At 41.0% G+C, this 19899-nt stretch overlaps 2 protein-coding genes across 2 annotated transcripts; one reads left to right on the forward strand and one right to left on the reverse strand.

Annotated features, from left to right (window-relative positions):
• Positions 1-2: 2 nt before the first annotated feature.
• On the reverse strand, positions 3-2325 carry ccdc59 (coiled-coil domain containing 59). The gene is made up of 4 exons (XM_035677972.1): positions 2035-2325; positions 1341-1707; positions 636-744; positions 3-487 (listed from the first exon to the last, which is right to left on the reverse strand). The coding sequence occupies exons 1-4, from the start codon at positions 2180-2182 to the stop codon at positions 323-325; spliced, it is 789 nt and encodes a 262-aa protein (XP_035533865.1). The 5' UTR covers positions 2183-2325; the 3' UTR covers positions 3-322.
• A 17-nt stretch (positions 2326-2342) lies between these two features.
• Positions 2343-14065, forward strand: mettl25 (methyltransferase like 25). Its single transcript, XM_035677962.1, has 12 exons — positions 2343-2777; positions 4146-4307; positions 4412-4518; positions 4622-5203; positions 5518-5665; positions 7958-8052; positions 8314-8343; positions 8870-8943; positions 10079-10172; positions 10525-10599; positions 11111-11182; positions 13645-14065. Exons 1-12 carry the CDS (start codon positions 2561-2563, stop codon positions 13753-13755), a joined length of 1767 nt encoding a protein of 588 aa, XP_035533855.1. The 5' UTR covers positions 2343-2560; the 3' UTR covers positions 13756-14065.
• The last annotated feature ends 5834 nt before the right edge of the window (positions 14066-19899 follow it).

Genomic DNA, 19899 nt, shown 5'->3' on the forward strand with positions numbered 1-19899 from the left:
CAGGAAACTCACTCAACATTTATTGATTAAAAGCTGTCTTACATGAGCAAGTTTGCCATCTCTTCATATCTTACAATGCCCTCTTGTGGTCTGAGATTAAAATGGGCCACAGTTTTAGGTTTTCAGGGAGAAAAAACTGAAAAAAAAAACCCACGAAGAACAACTGAAAAGAGTGTTTTTTGTGTGAAAAGCACAGTCCTGATTGTCCTCAGGTAATCATTTAAAACAAAAACAAAACACATACAGGCAAGTATGTGTCATATACAGGCAAGGTCCAAACTTTTCCCCACGCAATTCTCCAGTATCAACTCTGACTTAAGAGTCATTTTCCAGTTCCTTGGATCTTTTGAAGCAAATACTCCATTTGGAGGTTCAGATTGGGCTGTCCTCTCTTGGTCTTTTTGCTCAGCATCTGAAACGTCTCCATCTTTTTCTGTTTGTACTTCTGAATGGCTTCTTCTCTTTGCTGCTTGTTCTTCAGGTACTCCTGGGATTGAACCAAAATAAACACAAAAAAAGAACAAGACAACCTGTCAGCAGAAAGTCAGCAATTTGATTATTTGAAGTCACAAAAAACTAAATCTGAGACCTCATGTTTCCAGGGTTCAGGTTAACAATAAGGAGAAAAACATCACCTCTTTCTTCTTTCTCTGCTTTTCTTTAGTTGACTCAAATTCCTCTTTTGTCTTCTGGTAGGATGTCTTCTTCAGCATTTTCTTCCTCATGCGGTTGCTCATTGGAATACTGAAAGAGAATATTATAAAGGCGCTGTTAATCTGTGCTTCCCAATCGGCTTAAAAAATGAACAGTACAAGAATTAAACAAACACCAAACCACACTCAGGCAATTTGCCTGTTTCAGCTTTAACTGACAGATTTCTATCTGTAGATTGCAAACATTTAGAGTGCTCTTATAAGTGTCTAATAAACTGAAAAATAAAAAATGTGTTGTCATCAAGCTTTATCTGCGGTTCCTCAAAACAAAAACTTCAAACAAACAGCTTCATCTAAAGCCATGAAAGGGTTTACACATTTTTTTCCCCATGTGCAGTTGTACTTTTACTTTAAAGGAGAACTCCTTTGAGTTTTTACACATCACTCAGACTCAGAGAACTTAAACCTTTGAAGTCACAAGCACTGAAAGTCTACTGAAATTAGTTCAAACTAGGTTTTGCAACTCCCATTTGCAATATTTCTCCACGTTTTAATTTACAATATTAGGAACTTTATCTTTATCAGTTTTAAGTAGTAATTTATTCTCCATTTCTTTATATGATTACGCAGACCACTTAAGTTACTTCAGGCTAACGGTCAGAGCTGCAAGTCCAGCTGTTTTCCTACCTTTCTTTCTCAGAGGCTGCTGTCTGTTCAGGGTTCCCAGCAGTAGAATCGGTCTGCTCAGATCCACCAGTAACTTCTGGATCCGGATCAGCAGCTTCGCTCTGGCGTGGATCAGCTTCATTTTCATCTATCTTTTCTCCCTTATCCTGCTCTTTGATTCTCATCTTACTCCTGTTCATTCTATGCGTCCAGGCCTCGTTCTTCAGTTTCTCTGCCTCGGCCATGTACAGATGCCTGAGGTGTTCTGGGTACTCCTCCTTGTACAGCTGTTTGGACTCAGGAGTCGTCCTCTTCTTCTTCTCCTTCCGCAGCAGCTTGTTGTACTCATGTTGGACTTTTTGCTTCCTCTTTAAAGCAAACCCTTGCCCTGAAGACACAAGACAAAGGCATATAATGGAATATTAATTTGATACTATATTTAAATAGAGGGTTGCTTGGTGGACCACTACATGCCGAATTTATTATTTGACCCATATATGTTGTAAAATACATTAAAACACGTTTTAGCCTGGATCAGAGTTCGTCAAACAGAAATACCAGTTTAAATTGAGAGATTTCTTAATTGAGTTTGGCGTCATGTTTATGCAGAGATAAAAAGTACATAGATAAGCTGTGCCCTATTTGTGTGTCTCTTTCTAAATACAGCTGAATTAACCAAACTGCCATTCATTATCTAACTACTGTTGTAATTTACCTTCTTTAACATTTCCCTCGAATACTTTGTTATCGGGGGTCCATTTCCTCTTCTTCTTGACACCCTGTAAGTTGGGTTTGGATTTTTTCCAGTTGCCATCTTTGGCTGTAAACGTCTTATTCTTCATTTTGTGATCTGTCGGTGCCATTTGAGCTCAGATTTGAACAGGGAAAGTGAAATGTTTACAACACTCATGCGGGATTGAGCCAGCGTGCCATTTCCTTACAGACGCGTGGTGATGAGGTACCCAAGGCAGACGTGAACAATCGATTACGGAGAATTCAGTCTCGAAAAAAATATATTTTAATTTACGAGTCCGTTCATTTAACTACACGACATTTGTAAATTCACTCCACTGTGGATAATTGTACACATTAACGTTGACGTATGTTTTATTTAAAAAAAAATAAGCGTCGCGTATCGCCAAATCCTCACAGTGTTTTCGACTGCTAATGCCTGGGCGTGCAGCAGCAGTGGACGGCTTCATACATGCTCCACTCAGTTCCTCTCTAGAGCTTTTTTTAAGATGTTATCCTCCTCGGGCAGCCTCGCAGAAATTCAACGACGGATAGATGAAGTCAAGCGCTTTCTGTCCATAACCCTGACGGTCGCCAATGCTCACACGGTGGAGTTTTACACTCACGACGTGTGGAACCGGTTCATGGCCGTGCCACCTCAAGAGGTGCTGACAGCTGTTAGTTCGTGTGGTGACCAGCAGGGGGCGCAAGAAGCCAAAGCAAAAGGTAAATACATTGAGTCCTGGAGAATGTTAACTATAGCTTTGGGGGTCCCACTTTGTAGTAAAGCACACTGTGTAAGGGTTTTATGAGTTGTTTTGAGCAGCTTTATTAATGGTTGAGAAATTATTTATTCATGCTTTGATTTGAATTGAGAATTTTATTTCGAACATGTAAATGCCAACAAAAACACAAAAAATTAGATAAAATAAAAGTGAAATGAAGAGAAAAATGAGAAGAAAAAGCCAAGAGAAAAAAAGAAAAGAAAAGAAAACGAGACAGGTCAAACCTGTACATGCAACAGCTCAGTTTGTTAATGTCCCTTAACAAATTAAATTGAATCATACCATGTTCAAAAGGGAGTAGGAAGAAGTGTACACTTAATAAATTCCTACCCCTTCTCCTCTGCTTATTAAATTATTATTAATATATTACTGATATATTTAATTTACAGACTATCTTTATATATTCTTTTTGGATATAATATCTTTACATATACATAATTTCTCATTTCTACATATTCATATACATACATACATACATACATACATACATACATACATTACATACATACATACATACTTGCTTTCTAGATGAGGTTGTGAATGTATGGACAAAATCCATGTATTTATAAGAATTTATGAATGCATCACCAACATTTATTATTGCATTACCACCAAATGGAAATTAAACCACAAGCCAAAGGTATGTTTTAGAATTTGGCAACCTAAAAGTTAATTCAATTAATTTTCTTAGATATTTTAAGGCATTTCTTAAAAATATATGATCATTACATTAGTGCACTCTTGTTTTCTGTACAGTTTTCTTATCTTTTCTTATCTTTCTTATCTTTATTTATGTTTTGAAAGTATTTTTTTCTTGTATGATTTTTGTGTGATTTGTATATTTTATGCACCAATGCACCAAGACAAATTCCTCGTATGTGTAAAAACCTACCTGGCAATAAACCAAATTCTGATTCTGATTCTGAATCTGAACTTTGTTTCACAAATTATGAAAAGAACTAGCCATGCATATACATCTTTTTAATATTTGGCACATTTATTTCCCCTGCTACTGTTCCTCAAGGACCTGAAGAAAACAGACTTATCCATCCATCTCTATACTTAAACTGTAATTGCTGAAAGAATGCAGCATTTAACTAAATCTGAATGGCTGCATAAGGGCTACGCGAGACAATCCAATAGTTTTGTTTTGTTATTTAAGTGATTTCCTTTGCAGATTTAAAATCATCTCAATTTGAATGAGTACTTAAAGTTGTAGTATTAAACACACACACTGAAGTAAATATAAATAAATTAACTTGAAAAGCCTGACGTTCACCATTATTTCTCTGTCTGTCTCCTTAAACAGAGCAATCCAGGACCACATTTGGGTTTTGCAATGACACAAACCGGCTGGTTGATACCCATGAACTGCTGCAGGCGGCCAAGGCCCACTCTATCCCTGGCCTTGGAGTCTGTATGAGCAGGGATGAGCTCCTGCAGGCCCTCAGAGAGAAGGGGGAAGACACAGGTAGGGAAGACTGGAAGGTCTGAACGCATTGTTTCGTGCTGAGAGCAGGAAACCTGTCAAGAATTGTCCGTATGACATGCTTTTTTTTGATTGGTCTAACTTAGGTGCTGCGCTGGAGCCGGATGAGTTTATGAACTCTAAGAAATCTCATGAGGTCCAGTCAATGTCCGAGGTGGTGGCATGTCTGGCCCAGCGCTGTGGAGTCAAACAGGTAGAGTAACAGTAGAGACTTGCTAGAACCACCAAGTTTTATCTTATTAACACGCTTTTGGATTTGATTTTTCCCTTCCATCTTTTTTTTTTAACCCACCCAGGTGATAGATGTGGGCTCAGGGAAGGGCTACCTGAGCTCCTTCCTGTCTCTGCAGTACGGCCTCCGGGTCTACGGCATCGACTCCTCCAGCACCAACACCCACGGAGCTCAGGAGAGGAACAGGAAGCTGAAAAAATTCTCCAGGGCGTACCAGAAACACAGCAAGGCAGCTCGGGCACAGGGCGAGGCTACACATTCACCTCAGGAAGAGTTAGTAGAAATCAAGCCTGGGATGAATGGAGACAGTGATGCTTCCTACAGTGATGGGGCAGGAGTTGTAACGCAGGAGGAGAAGGTGTTAATCAGCTTATCAGATGTCAACCCTGCGGTGGAAAGGCACCCAGAGCCAAACTCCCAAACAGAGGAGCTCTTTCTTAATGCCCTATCAGTGGACGAGATACAGACTGCATCCCCCAGAGTCCCCCCCTGCCAGCTGAGTGCCGAGGAGAGAGAGAGGAGGAAGAGGGAGAACCTGGAGAGGAAAGCTCGGAACAGAACCGACGGCGCCGGCACCGTGTTTTCGCCCCTCACGTCTTACGTCACGGCGGAAACGGAGCTGCGAGAGCTCATCAACGAGCTGGAGGTGGGCAAAAACCACAAAGTCAGTAAACGTTGAAAATAGATTTATGGCGTGTTGGGGCAGCCGTGGTGGTGCAGAAAGGAGGCCAGCCGCACAGTTTAGTAGCAAAGCACGATTCCCACAGCAGCTCCTGAAATTACAAGCCTGTCACGGCGGCTGGAGTTCGCATTACTGGAGCGAAGTGCGGGATGTTACCGCCGTGCCAAAGCTGCAGCGCGTCGTCGTCAATAAATTTTACCATCGATCTCCAACCCTCTCCCTCTCCTTCTTCTGCTTTTCTCTCTCTCCTTTCTCTGCATGCTTTCTCCGAATTCCAGGACGCGGTCGTGGTCGGCCTGCATACGTGTGGCGACTTGGCTCCCAGCACCCTGAGGATGTTTGTGGCTAAAGCGGAGCTGGCCGCAGTCTGCAGCGTGGGCTGCTGCTATCACCTGCTGTCTGAGGAGTTTGACCCTGCCGGACAGGGTAACCACACACACACACACACACACACACACATACACTCCACCCAGTTTTAGGAACATGTGGTTTCCATTGTACACAGAGCTCACAGTCTATGTCTCTTATTTCTGACTCTCTCCTTCTCTTCACTCACACACGTCCCATAATCCCACCTCAGACACCTGCAGCGTTCACTTTTTCACTCTGATCCACATGGAGCCACATAAACACTTATATTCATATTTGATAGTAAACAAGTCAAATATTCCACTGAGAGTCTGGAGAGCTCAGCCAAGTCCCCCTCCTGGAGTTTGAGTTGAGCTCTGTTTGAGCCATTAGACTGGATTTATGGATTTAGGATGGCCACTGAAAATGCGATTTCTTTGACCTTTTAATTTAGCAGGGAACCATTTAGAGGAGATTGATTCTGCAACTAGTGTGTAGTATTTAATCTTGGTTTAGCAGGACTGTTGTTTAGTTACCCTGGTCTTCCACCCTGAGGAGACTGCATGCCATCCTCCGCTTCACCTCGGAGCTTAATTCAGGTGCCAAAATGCAGCAGAATAGATTGATATCATCCTCGTCTCATGCTCTCTCACAGCTCAGTTTATGAGGTATGAAATCGTCTACATGTGTCCTCATGCTGTGACTGCAGCCTCTGCTCTCTCCATAAGACAGAGCCCTCGCTACAGTCGACACAATGTCGCGTCATCTCTTGTTAACAGAGCGACCTCCGACCCTCGCGTCATCGGGGGCGCCGTCGACGCTTCAGCCAAGAGCGGGAAATGATATCACGACAGATGATTGAAAACACTCCTTTCCATGCCTGTTTCTCAAACTCCAGCTCGATCTTTTAAAGAAATGAACAAAGGCGCACACGCACACACGCGTGCGCTTTCTCTCCCCTGTTGGCCTTACAGCGCAGTCTGGGATCCGGGCCAGCTCCTGTGGTGGCCTACCTCACCCTAAAAAGGAGCTAAAGAGCTGAAAAGCTTCATTATGAAAGGCAGTTGTACATTTATGTGATCCGCTTATTTAGGGGTGAAGCAATTAAATGCACCATCCATGTTTGGTACCGTATGTGGGATCGGGAGTCCAATCTCATGCTGTTTACTCACAACAACAACTGCTGTAAGATGAGTACATTCAGCCGTCTAAGGTCTGGAGCCAGCGTGTCTCCTCACCAAGTATTTTCAAGTGTGCGATCACACACATCAGAAATATTTGTCTTTGTAAATGGCAGCACATGTACGTGACCACTTCAGATGTGAACTCTGCGGCCAGCGTGAGGATGGCTGCTATAAACAGCTCTGTGTACGGCTTGTCCACTCCGAGGGCCTCTGTCAACAAGCCATGTGCCGGGCAGATGCTAACCTGACTGCTAACCTGTTAGCGTGTCCGGAGCAGTTTGTGCGAGCCCCAGCCGGTCGCAGCTGCTCATGTTATTACTGCTTCTTTTGACTGTATCCCTCTGGATCCACGCGGCCTTGGCCTCAGTCACTGACCCTTTTAGAAATGACATGAAAAGGATGGCAGGCTGTCAAGCAGTCACACTCAGTACCCTCCCACTGGGAATCTGTGTGCGTGCTAAGCTCTGTGTGGCGCTTATTGTACAGCAATTCTGACTTTTTAAGGCAAAATACATCCTTTATTTAATTCTTTTATTAATAGACTTCCTTTAAAGGAAGAGATACAGAAGTAGGTTCATGTACTTTTTTGCTGCGGGTTAGAGGAGAGGGTTGACTCCCTCTCTGTATGTATCATAAATAAGAAGCTGTTGTCAGGAGACAGTTAGCCTAGCTTAGCACAAAGACTTCACTATTCACCTTAGTTTTTGTACATATTAAACAAACAAGATATAATGTGTAAATTAGTGAGCTTTAAATGTGCTGGTAGGTGAATTTATTTCACCTTTTTATTAAAGAGCCAGGCTAGCTCCTTTTAGTCTTTGTGCTAAGCTAAGCTAACAGTCTCTTGGCTGTAGCTTTAAATTTCACAGACAGATATGAGAGTGGATCTTCTCTTCTGACTCAAATAAATAATAAATCAACATTTTCCCCCAAAAAGCCGATATAGAACACACAAACAGCTAGTAAATGATTTAAATAGTCATTCAAATCCAGTGCAGATTATCTAAGACAGTCACACTGACGAAGAGGATTCTCTGTCTTCATAAATGAAAATTAAAATATTTCCCACTCCTGCTATCTTGAAGTTTCTCTGGCAAACACTTAAAATTCATACCCACTGATTACTGTTGTTTAACCCCCCCCGCAATCAGTTTACCCTCTTTTATCTCTGTGTGTTCCCTCGCAGAGTGTTTGCGCAGTGTGTGTGGTTTCCCTCTGAGTCAGTACCTCCGCGACCAGTCCTGGTTCTGCGGCAGAAACGCCAGGATGTCTGCGTGTTTGGTGAGTTTCGAACGACACCACGAAAAAATGTGCACAGCAGCCTCTTTCCTGCATAAACATCTTCAGACTGTATGGGTTATTGTCAGGGATGGCTCCGTGTGTAATATAAGCATCTGTAATGAATTGGCAGTAAACAGTCTTCTTATTTACTGTCGGTTATAAGCAGGTCATGTGGATGAAGTAGTTTTTAATAGAGTGTCAGGAGTGTAGTTTTTTTCCAAGAAATACTTAACGCTTTACCATTTTTCTACTAAAAAACAGGCACTCGAGAGAGTTTCACTCGGCCAAGGGGTAAGTAAGGCATGTACACTAATTGAAATCAATACCATAAATTAATAGTCATCATCGCACAAGAATGGGAGTTAAAACTGTCATTACGTCACACCCATCAAAACAAATCTCGCACATGATTTCAAACCACAAAAATGGGTGTTCACAATCACTCAAGCCAGTATTATCTTCTGCGTAGATCTCCTACATGCATTCAAACAATCAGCTCATTAATTCTGCTATTGTTCTAAGTCGGCGATTGACTACAGTGTATTTATTTGAAACGTAGCGCTCGGGGGCTCCCGGCCAAAGCTGATACACGATACCACCAGCCATTAATATGGAATGTTTATAAATATTAATGCAATCACGGGAAGATTGATTGCTCGTTGGAACCGGCTTGATTGCTCGCTAGTCTTGCATCAGGCTTGGAAAGTGTCGTACACACGCCGGCTGAATCACAAGGGAACAACAAACTTTTCATGTGGAATGTACAGTCAGTTTGCATTACGTGGAATCAAGCTATCTTTGACCTTTTTTTCTGTAGATACAGATGGAGTCCCTGTTTTACCGGGCGGTCCTTCACGTTATTCTGAGGGATCACTACAGCTCTTTTAAAAGGTAACGCACAGCAGTTTACATCTGGCAGAAATCACAGCGAGTGTGCGTAACTGGTTAAATATTTTCTCTAATTGTATATATTATTTTGCAGCGTCCGCATACGCTAACACATGTGCTTCGCAGGCATTTCAGTAGCAGTCTAAAGAATAAAAAACTCACTTGCTGTTGTTTTTGTCTCCGAACCAGAAAAGGGTTTTGTTTCTGGTTTAATTATGCTACAAATGAAGCAAATCCTGCAAACAAACGTCACATGTACTCAGTAGTAGGGCAGGTTTCGCATGATAGACTGAAAGTGGTCGACTGAGATGGGGGTTAGTCAATCGACAGAAAAGAACAATTGTAATAATTGTCAATTCAAGAGAAAACATTCACTTTCTCCTAAAAAATAGTTTTTCTCGGGCTCTAGAAAAATATGGTACATTTTTAATAAACAAATACATTATTGTATTAATTATTGTATATAACAATACATTATTACCCTTAGTGGAAATTTTTTTCACTTACAAAAATGAACCATTTCTGCTCGCATAGTCCCGCGAAGCACATGACGAAAAGGAAGAATATACTTGACTTTGGCCTTGGTTCAGTTTGTTATGCTTTACTTTCCAAACATGAGTAACTGCTGGCCCTTGAAAGTCAAAACCTGCTGGTTTACACCCATAAAACTTTAAGTTCTGGGGGTCATTTGCGGTTGTTTTGTTGCATTCCTTATGACTGAGAATTTTCCAAATCTGGCGGATGATGGCCATTGCTCTCCTCTACCTAAATAAACTGATTTATAGGACGTTAATACTGCAGATTTCAGTGAGCCCTCACCAAACGTGCTCGGCACAAACATGATCAAAGACACTGATCTTTGCCTTGTCTCTCTTGCTCTGTGACCTTTAGTTTAATGACTAACATCAGATCAGGATCGAATATCCATTACTTTGCTCCAAGCAACACCTATTCATCACTGTTTAGTCCTTTAGGAGTGTTTAACAGTTTGGTTCTGGTTGCTAGGGCGTGATAAAAAAAAAAAGAGAGGGCACAACACGAGACTAAAGGAGTGAATGTTGTTTATTTCACTGGGCAGGAATGAGATGTTCAGGGACTGAGAAATGATGTATGTGTTGTGTTTGTGGTTGCTCTGCAGTGAAAAGCGAGTCGGGAACGTCTACTCTAAGGCTAAATCATTCGTGGACTACGTTCGCCGAGCTCTGCGCAGACTGGAACTGGATGAATCAAAGGTCGGGACCAGAATATTACGGTATCGTACAGACACACCTTCCAGAGACAAACTGTGGAAAGCACATAGCAGCTGTAGGAGAAATACTCCTTCATTTGGCCCCATTTGAAGCAAAATGTTTCCTCGATGGTGTTTATTTAAAAAATATTTCCATTCGTGTCTCGGTCCTTGAGATGCTTCCTCTCTTGGTTTAAGATATTGCCACTCGCAGCTCCAGAAGACAAAGCTCTTTCCATTTCGCTTCTCCTCTACACATTCTCCTTCCATCTCTCACTTTCCTCCCCCCTGTATTAATATTCAAATCCTTCATATGTCGCTCACATGCGTGCCACATCACTCTCTTTCCTCCTCAGCTTTCAGACGCCGACATCCAGGATTACCATGACGCATACAGGCCGCGAATGGGCGAGATGCACGCCTTTAACATGGTAGGTCCATCTTCCCGGCCTGTACGGCATCTTCGTATCAACTCCTCATCCTATACCTCCAGCCACAACAACCTGTTTAAACTCTGTGTAAAACATTCCTGTAAAACGAGATGTACTGTATAATGGCAATAAATTGCAGGCCATTAAGTGAGATCATTGTATTCTGCGGGAAGTAATACAGGAATGACTGTACAGAACGGGAAGAAAACCAGCCTCTGGTTTTTAGCTGAGGCCACTAATTGTGGTGTCAACCGACATACCAATTTTCCTTCATGACATAAAGCAGTAAAATGGTTTTTGGTGATCGCCCACCAGCTACTGGGAAGACACTAGTCATGGTGGGTTTTTTAGTATGTAGTTTGAGTATTGGGAGTAGCCTAAAAGGGACAACTTACAAGAAAAGGGCAATTTTTTCAACACATATATGGGAAGATCCCCTCACAAAAACAAATATATATTTAAAGTGATCTTCAATAGATCTTTCTTCTCTCGTGTCATCTCCTTTGTGTAGCTGAAGGTGGCCCTGGCTCCATGTATCGAAGGTCTGATTCTCCTCGATCGCCTCTGCTACCTGAAAGAACAGGTAAAAGTCATGATCAAGTATTGCAAAAATAATATGAATTCATTGTGGAGGTTTGGATCTGCTCCTGTGATACTTCAGAACGTGTCAGCTAGACTTGAACCCCCCCTTTGGCAGAACAGTGAATACTCCAAAAGGTGGTCCAGGAGGAGGTTAGGGAAGTTATCCGGCTGGGAAGCAGGAAGTGGTGTAGCAGCAAAGGTGTATGTAAAAATAAAGAGAGCAGACTAAATCTGTTTATATGGATACTGTAGTTGTTAATAGAGAGCATATGGAACATTTGACTTTAAAATAACATCCATGAAATACTGCAGGGCTTCACAGTTTCAGGGGGTGTGTGTGTGTGAATCGAGCCTTGGTATAACAAAGATTCTGACTTAAATACATATGACTTAAAAGTCTTATATATAGACTTAAAAACTGAATCCAAATCAGAATAAAATTCCCTTCTTCACTTTAATAAAATAAAAATATGATTGTGGTAGTCTAGTCTAGTCTAGTTTAGGCATAAATGTCTCATTTAGGGCTGAAACTATTATTTTTAGTGTCTATTAATCTGCATTTTCTTTGCTCAATTAATAGAAAAATGATCTAGAAAATGTCAGAAAATAGTTAAATTGCCCATTATAAGCTCCCAGAGCCCATGGTGATGGCTTTAAATTGCTGGTTTTGTCTATCTAGGAGTTCAGAACCTAAAGATACTTTCTTTTCGATCACAGAAGACAGAAGAAATCAAAAAATATGTACATTTTAGAAGCTGAAAGCAGTAAAAATCTAGTAATTTTATTTTGTTTTTTTTTATTTCTGCCACGTAGTTAATTTGAGTGAAAATAGCTAAACCACCAGTGGAAATAATCAAAGAAATGTATAGTTTTATCAGTTTTATAACTACAACTCTCAAATCCACTGTAAAAACAACTCACAAACAAGAAAATAAAATATTAATAAAACACAAAATTGGACTAACTGAAACAGGTGCAGTCAGTGCTTTAAACCAGCAGCCCCTGTGACAGACGCGGGGCTCACTTCTTCTCCTTTTTCAGCCGGACTTGTCTTTATAATTTGCACGTACAGCTCGCTGATTGGGATTGAATTTTGCTTCCCAGATGATGAAAGCAGAGATGCAGAAATCTCAGCAGAAATCTGGAAACCTTTTTTTTTTCTTTTTTTTTTTTAAATAATATTGGTGTCCGCTAAATTAAAGCCAGCCTGCAATTTAACGTCTAATGCTTCTGCAGCCAAACAAAACATGCTAATCTTTAGCCCGAGTCACCGTGATGAGATATGTACAAGCAGAAACCTTTGTAGTTGTGATTACACGTGTCAGATGGACTTCCTTAATAGGGTCACGTAATCAAACTACATAAAGTCAAGAGCGCTGGTCAGCTTTGAGAGATCTCCCTCGAGGAGGAGTGTGGAGGAAAAAGGAGGAGGTGATGGATGTGTGTGAATATGATCCATATGATGATAAGTGTGCCGTAGTAGGTTCAGCCTTAAAGAAGGGTTGAAACACACACACACATATCAGGTTCAAGTTCTGAGCAAGAGCTGTGATCGTCCAGAAAGATACTGTAGATTTGTGCGTTTCCACAGAGGCTTCAGGCTTCTTGCTCCAGTGTCTCTGTGTGGACGTGATGTCTGCTGAAAGCTCAAAGGACCGACATGTGTGCAAAAAAAAATATGCATTGATGATTGTGTGCGCAGGAATCAACTTTTTGAGCAACGAATTGAAGGGATTTTATTCCTCAAACAATAAAGGAGATCAGTGTTTTGTATGCTGTCTTTAGGGATGGTGTGTCCGTGTTGTCGGTTGGTTCCACTGTTATGAGATCAGATAGTGAACATCATACCTGCTTACATAACACCATGTTAGCATTGCCATTGTGAGCATTTTAGCGTGCTGATGTAAGCACATCGTATCCATCAGGCCGTATTTATGAGAAAAAGAGTTGGAAAAACCGCTTGTGCAATTTATAGTCTGAATGCATTTATGATCATCAATCATATCTCCTACTTGGTGGAAAGAACTACACAGGTGTCCACAAACTGTTGCCAATATGGCTGCAGAGCCTCCACCATTGGCAGCCAGATCTAAATCAATATTAACAGTGATTCAATTGATCCGTGAGCTTTCCCTTTATTCCCATTCTGCAGACTTTGAGTGTAGTAAAAGTACAGCCTTACAAAGCCGCAAAATGTCCTATAACCAAACATCTAGCCATCAAGGAAGGAAAACTTGTTTTACACATGAACAAGAGACCACCTGACACAATATTTGTACAGATGTTTCTTCTCTGGGGATTCAATAGAGAAATCTTTAATAGTGACAACATCGTACAGCAGAAGATGCCAGGGTTCACAAAGCCAAACTGGGAGAAAAAAACAAACTTTTTTTATGTCCATGTGTTTTTTATTCAGTTCTATTGTGTCTTACTGTTTTTGGGGTGTGTCTTTGTGTCCTGCAGGAGGATTTATCCTTCTCTGCACTGGTGCAACTCTTTGATCCCCTGCTGTCACCAAGATGTTACGCTGTGGTCGGACTGAAGAGTTATGAAGACAGAATTTCAAGCCGATGAAATTATACATATGCACATGATTATAATATGCTGGTCATGATTATGCATGATTATATCAGCAATCATACTTCTGGATTGATTGTATTATGTGTCTATTCTCTCCTGCTTGTTTTAATTATATGTATGTTTTAATCTAAATTTAGTAATTTATAAATGCAGAAACATCTCGTAACGCATCTTTTGTTTTATATATTTGACTGTTTTGATGAAAAATAAATCTTGAATATTTTTAGCGTGTAGTCCTTGACCATGTGCTCCTCGTGAAAACACGTGTTCAGAACACCTGGAAAAATGGTTCAATTGGATTGTATCTCTCAGTCTTTTGTCTTTATGTTTAGCAGCTCTTGAGAAAAACTGTTGTTTTTAAGGACCGTTCAGGGAGCCAGGGGCATTGTGGGATTTAGAGGGGCTTGGATCCTCTATGTTGACAGGTCTGGAAACCCCATTTCTAGGCTACCAAACCAGAGGAAGTAGGGAAAAAAGTTAGACAGGGCAAGAGGCGCCCTTGACCCCGTCTTAATCTTTACTTTTGTTTTGGTCTGTCCTTGGTCATTTAATAAATCACACTCTTCTAACACAAACGTTATAGTCTTGAGTACACACATGAATTATGGTAGTGAGAATCACACTAAAGCTGATAGAAAGCAGACACAAAGGGGAAGGTGGGATATGGAGCTCTAGGGGACCAACAACATCAAATTATTGTACAGTAGGATTGTTATTTCATTTACAAATGACAATATACTATTTGAAATACTAAAAGCGACAATTTCTTGAATTCATTTAACAGATATTTTGACATAGAGATAAGGTTCACCTTTGTGCGTAACATTTTGAGACTGAAAATTCACTCAGTAACTTCCCTGTGGCTGTCTTTTATCGGCTACTACAAGTAGATGGTGAACAGGTCAGTTCTTCCCAACCTCTTCTGCAGTTGGCTGGGTAATGTAGCCTGTCATGATCTCAGCAGATTTGTCTTCTTCCCAGGCTAAGGGAAATACAGAAAGATGAACTAATTTGAGAAATAGCTATTATGATTTGATTAAGAGATTATATCCACATATTAAATCAGCTTTAACAATTGAACCCCACATGTTGCGATTAAGAGTTAATGTGAAGCACTAAGTGAGCAAAGAAGATCAGAGTAGGATCAATAGTTGAAACAGATAAATTGTTGAAATAACCAAAAGTATAAAAGGTTGTAATATCTGAAATACGAATGAAGGATAAATGTTTAAAATAGCTAAATGTAATTGATAATGATTAATATGTGTTACTGATCGAAAAATCATGAATACATGTTGTAAAATAGAATAGAAATTAGGGCTATATGGTTAAAATAGTAAAAGGAATGGATAAATGGTTGAAGCAGTTTGTTGAATTAATTAATAAATGGTTAAAATAGTTAAAGTAATGAATAAATAGTTAAAGGTTTTTTTTGCCAAAATAAGTGTTAAATGGTTGAAACATCCTGCATCTGCAACTCCAAGCAGTAGCAGGAACACAAACTTGACCAATCTAAACACAGTTCAAATGTATAAAACAAATATTCTAACAATATATTTTATATCATTAAATGAGTGGTGTCAGTGAAAGAGTACTTGAGTAGCCTACTTTAGACGAAATAGGTTGGGAACCACTGGCCTAGGTTATTTCCTTCATATTGAACATTAATTCGTCGTCATATCCCTGTGTGTCTCAGTACCATTGAGTCAGTTTTAGTCATGGCAGCTGTGCATGTGAACAGTGTTGATTAAATCTCCATAGGAATATCCATTTTTACAAAATTATAGAGACTATCTTGAACAAAACTAGCCTGAAAAGCTTTCCCGCTGCGCAATACTGGTGCCAGCAGCAGCCCGCACATCTGTAGGCCATCCATAGGTTCAGTCAGCTTCGCCGTGGTGAAACCGTGTCGCAGAGCTTTATTTTTATCTCGGTAAAGACAGATGGTGAGGCTCTCTGCTGCGTCTGGACCATGTTTGGATCCAGCACCGCGTTTCGCACTGACAGCCTGCTCTAGTGGCCAAACCGGACTGACACGAATGCAAGCAATTCAAGATGTCAACGAGGCTTGTTTTTGGAGATATAAATGTTGCTGGGTTTTGTTGTGGCCGAGTGAGTCACGTCCTGTCAACCTGTCCCGTCCTTGATGCTCGCACGCATGGTTTCTGTGCACATGTATGTATATATAAACACTCCCTGGCACAGTCTCTTTCATGTGCCCACATAGAAGACAAGACAAATGACACGATGAAAGACCTGCTTCCAATACGCACACAAACAAACACACATACTTAACTATAATTCCATGACTTTGCACTTAACGCAAGACAGGAAAAAACGGTTACAGGATGCGATGAAGGCTGGGAGACAGAAATAGTCCTGTGTGGGGAATCATGCAAGGCAATCCCTACCTCAGATGACTTATCATTGCAAGGTAGGAATGAGAGGAAGTGGTGGGGAAGTGAGGGGAGTGCGTCAAACCTTTGCTCAGATCACAGTTTTCTCACGGTGTTTGGATATGAATCAAGTTCCTGCTACCCTCCTTGATTAAAAAAAAATCCTCTCAAGGTTCCTCCAACTTCACGACACAGGAAGGGACCTACGTTTGCACTTTGTCGACTAATGTCTACATAATTAGTTCTCAGCTGGTGAATGTTATGCTTTGGACTTTCTTGTGAATGGGGAGGGGGACTGACTTAATTAATGAACCCTGGAGAATCAAAGGGGCGAGATTTGGAAGGGAAGTGGCGGCCTTTATCGAGCGTCAACACAACTTGAAAATGAGGAAAAGGAGTGAGAGAAAGACATGGGCTATTTGAAGTGATCATTTGTTAAATGTCAGGAAGCAAGGCGGTGGTGAAAAAAGCCATTTAAAGGTCCGTTAAAGCGTCACACTCGCTCCGCTAAACCTCCTTTACTTCTACATCCACTCATACACCCAAATCCTAATGTCTTCCATCTGAGCGTAATCATCATGTTGTCCTGTTTTAACTGTCCCAAGCACTAGGGTTTTTTTTTTAGGGGGGCCTAGGCAGACCGCCATCAGAGAGAAGGGTGCCAGGAAGTAGCCCTGGCTGCCATCATCATGCCCCTCCAGTGAGGAACAGACTACATTTCTCTGCCAGATGCCCATGTTTGTGAGAACGAGGGGATTTGGCTGGACGTCGAGCTGGGCACACACTGCTTGTTTTAGATTAAAATCACTGTTATCACCTCGAGTCATTGCAGATGTATTCTCTGAAGAGCCACATGGTCAAAAATGCATTTCACACCTGTCAGAGATGTATCTGCGGATGTGTAAACAGGCCCGTCGTGCCGTATAAATGTTTGACTCTGAGTCTCAAACAATGTCGCCCTCAAGAAACACTTGCAACGGAAACACGTTCATCGCATATTTCCAATAACAACAAGTCTTGTCCCTCTGATTCAAAATTTCCATTAATCTTGCCCATTCTTTTGCAATGTTATCCAGATTAAAATCAGATTAGATCAATCTAAAACATCTGCCAAGTTATAGAAAACAGTCTGAGAAAACAAGAAACACTGTAGTTGTAGTAGTCCTCCATTTTGACATATAATATTTTAAAACAGATGCAAATGCTTTACTTCCCGTCTTAATATGATGTTACATGATTAAAACTGCTTTATTTGTATTCTACTTAAATTTAATAACCCTCATTGAGCTGTGATTTCAGGGCTACTGATGTTCCTATAATAATTTTATACTGTAAAATATATTTTTAGTATATAGTAGGCTATTTACATCATGGTGGCACAAACTGCTATGTTTAATGGGTGTGACAGAAGGAAACTGAAGTGGAACAGTTTTATCTGTCATGTAGAATAAACCACTCTGTATTTGTACTGTCCTTTACTGTCATTGGGTTTAAAGGCTTTTCTGGAGTAGGAAAATGCTTTGAGTTGTATAGATTGTGTTTATTTTACAGTAGGCTATAGCATCAGTAGAAAACCCCCAAAAGTCAGGTTGAGCATCCATCCCTTTTATTGAAGCAGCACTCGTCAACTCGTCAAATTTACTGTACCCAGTAATGGGCGGTAGATAAAGGGCATAATGAGCTGCTGAATTTTATGGTTATGATATGTTGTTTTATTCAGTCTCTTTTGGTTTTATTTTCACAATCTGTGTTTTCTTTTCTGGAACAATACAATCCGCTGACCCCTTTCACCAGTATTTAAGTCATTTTATATCATTAGTGTGCTTTAACAGTAACTGTAAAATAACAAACACTCATTAACTTATCCATCTCAATTCAGCGTCAAATCCAAGCCCTCATCAAACCTCATTTTTATATTTCTGATCTTCCTGAGCAGAATGAGGAGGTGACACCCTTGCGGATGTTTCATAAACCAGGGTGGATTTGATTTGGTGCGTGATATCTCCTGATTTTTTGGGTTGCCGGGGCTTCGGTGTTGATATTAATACCATGAGTGAGCTTTTTCTGTGAGGGCAAGGCCCGGGCCCGGTCCCTCCAGCTGTGATTGTCTGTTTCCTGTGTGATGTTTATCTGCTGGGGTGAAGAAGCAGTGGTTCCGGAGTAAATAGCACGGGGAAATTACCATTACTCGCTTTGTGTGGCTTAAAGGGGAACGGAAATCTCTCAATAAAATGTAAATAGACTTTGTTGGAAAATATTTTCCTGTTGGTCAGTTTTACCTTTTGTCTCTTGAACTGGATTTAAAAAACATTTAAAAGTGCATGTTAAACCACAGTTATGCATAGTAACCCATGCACAATGATGCTAAAAGGAACAGTTTTGAAAAGGAAAATAATAGAAACTAGTTTCTGGTGAGTTCTGACAGAGATGCTAGTTGCTACAGGGAACGTACATTTGGGACATTGGCTGTTTGGGTAAAATCAACCTGGACAGGCAAAAAAATATGCTTCCTTTTATGTCTGAACACAGCTTTAAATGAGGTTCTACTCTCATATGTAGCCACTGAATATAAGACGACAAACAGCAGCCAGCTAGCTTAGCTTGGCATAGGCTACAGACTGTAAACAGGGACACGGCTAGCAAAAAGTTGCTATATTTACTTATTCCTTGGGTCTTGTTGTTTCACATATGTAGGGTTTTGTGCAGATTAAACTAAACGAAACACGATATAACACGTTGATAAGTGAGCTTTAGAGGTACTGGTCTGCGGATCTTGTTACATTTGGAAAAAGCCCAGCTAGCTGTCTGCGGCATTTGTGCTGAGCTAGGCTAACCAGCTGTGAGTACTCATTTAAAGAGCATAGCTGAATAATGGCATGCTGAACGCCTCAACAAAGAACAGTTTGGACACTTGTCAAGTAAAATATGCAAGCGTTTGCTTTGTTGATGAGCAGAACAAAATGTGGTTATGAGAAACCCCATGCGCTTTAAATTATAAGCTCCGCAAATGATTGTCACTTCCCAAAACAGAAGAAACCAAATAGGAAATGAAAGAAGAAAAATACATTCATCAAAAATGACAAATATTTAGACTTTATTTTTTTGAAAAAAATGCCGAGACGCATGCCCAATGATTCGTCATCCGTTCGCCCTCAGCTGACCCTTTAAACTTAGCTGAAACTAAAACAGGATGTTTTTATGTGGGACTGTTGCCTGTTTACACCAAAAGAGCGAGCAGTTTATTCATTACGCTCCGCCACGGTGAGGACGTAGCAGGTAATCAGTCAAAGGGAGTAAACACTTCTCCTGTGATGTGTTTGTTTTGCCCCGGGGCCTGTTTACACTCTCCACAGCAATATTTCCCCCCCTCTTTTTCCTTTGCTAATCCCTTAATCACTTGTGACGACTGCAAGACAGAGCAGCCCTTGTCCCCATGGGGCAGAGCGAGGGCGCTGTGTGCACCGTGTAGGCTTTGTGTTTGCCTGCGAGCGCGGGTTTGTTTGGGTGTGTGTTCTGATAATGACAAGAAAGCCAGCTGTCTTGCAGAAAAAGAACCGCCTTCTTTCAACCCAAACACAGACTGTCATTGGTGCTTCAACATAGGCCTACAACACCACAGCAGCCCGCCTTTCCATGAGGTCAGGGTCAAGTCTTGTTCAGAGTCAGGCCCACCGGATGCCACTGTTACAAATGACTCTCTATCTTCAGCCCCGTAATGCTTCGTCACTCTCCCCCCCCCCCC

Source organism: Morone saxatilis, unplaced genomic scaffold, assembly GCF_004916995.1.
Source record: "Morone saxatilis isolate NCDOM2014 unplaced genomic scaffold, NCSU_SB_2.0 Contig10, whole genome shotgun sequence".
In the NCBI taxonomy this organism is placed as follows: domain Eukaryota; kingdom Metazoa; phylum Chordata; class Actinopteri; family Moronidae; genus Morone; species Morone saxatilis.

Coding starts and splice junctions, on each gene's coding strand:
- mettl25 (XM_035677962.1), top strand. CDS start 2,561: ATGTTATCCTCCTCGGGCAGCCTCGCAGAAATTCAACGACGGATAGAT. Junction 4,519..4,621: donor AGCGCTGTGGAGTCAAACAG/GTAGAGTAACAG, acceptor TAACCCACCCAG/GTGATAGATGTGGGCTCAGG. Junction 10,600..11,110: donor AGATGCACGCCTTTAACATG/GTAGGTCCATCT, acceptor TCCTTTGTGTAG/CTGAAGGTGGCCCTGGCTCC.
- ccdc59 (XM_035677972.1), bottom strand. CDS start 2,182: ATGGCACCGACAGATCACAAAATGAAGAATAAGACGTTTACAGCCAAA. Junction 1,708..2,034: donor CGAGGGAAATGTTAAAGAAG/GTAAATTACAAC, acceptor TTGTGTCTTCAG/GGCAAGGGTTTGCTTTAAAG. Junction 745..1,340: donor GCAGCCTCTGAGAAAGAAAG/GTAGGAAAACAG, acceptor ATTCTCTTTCAG/TATTCCAATGAGCAACCGCA.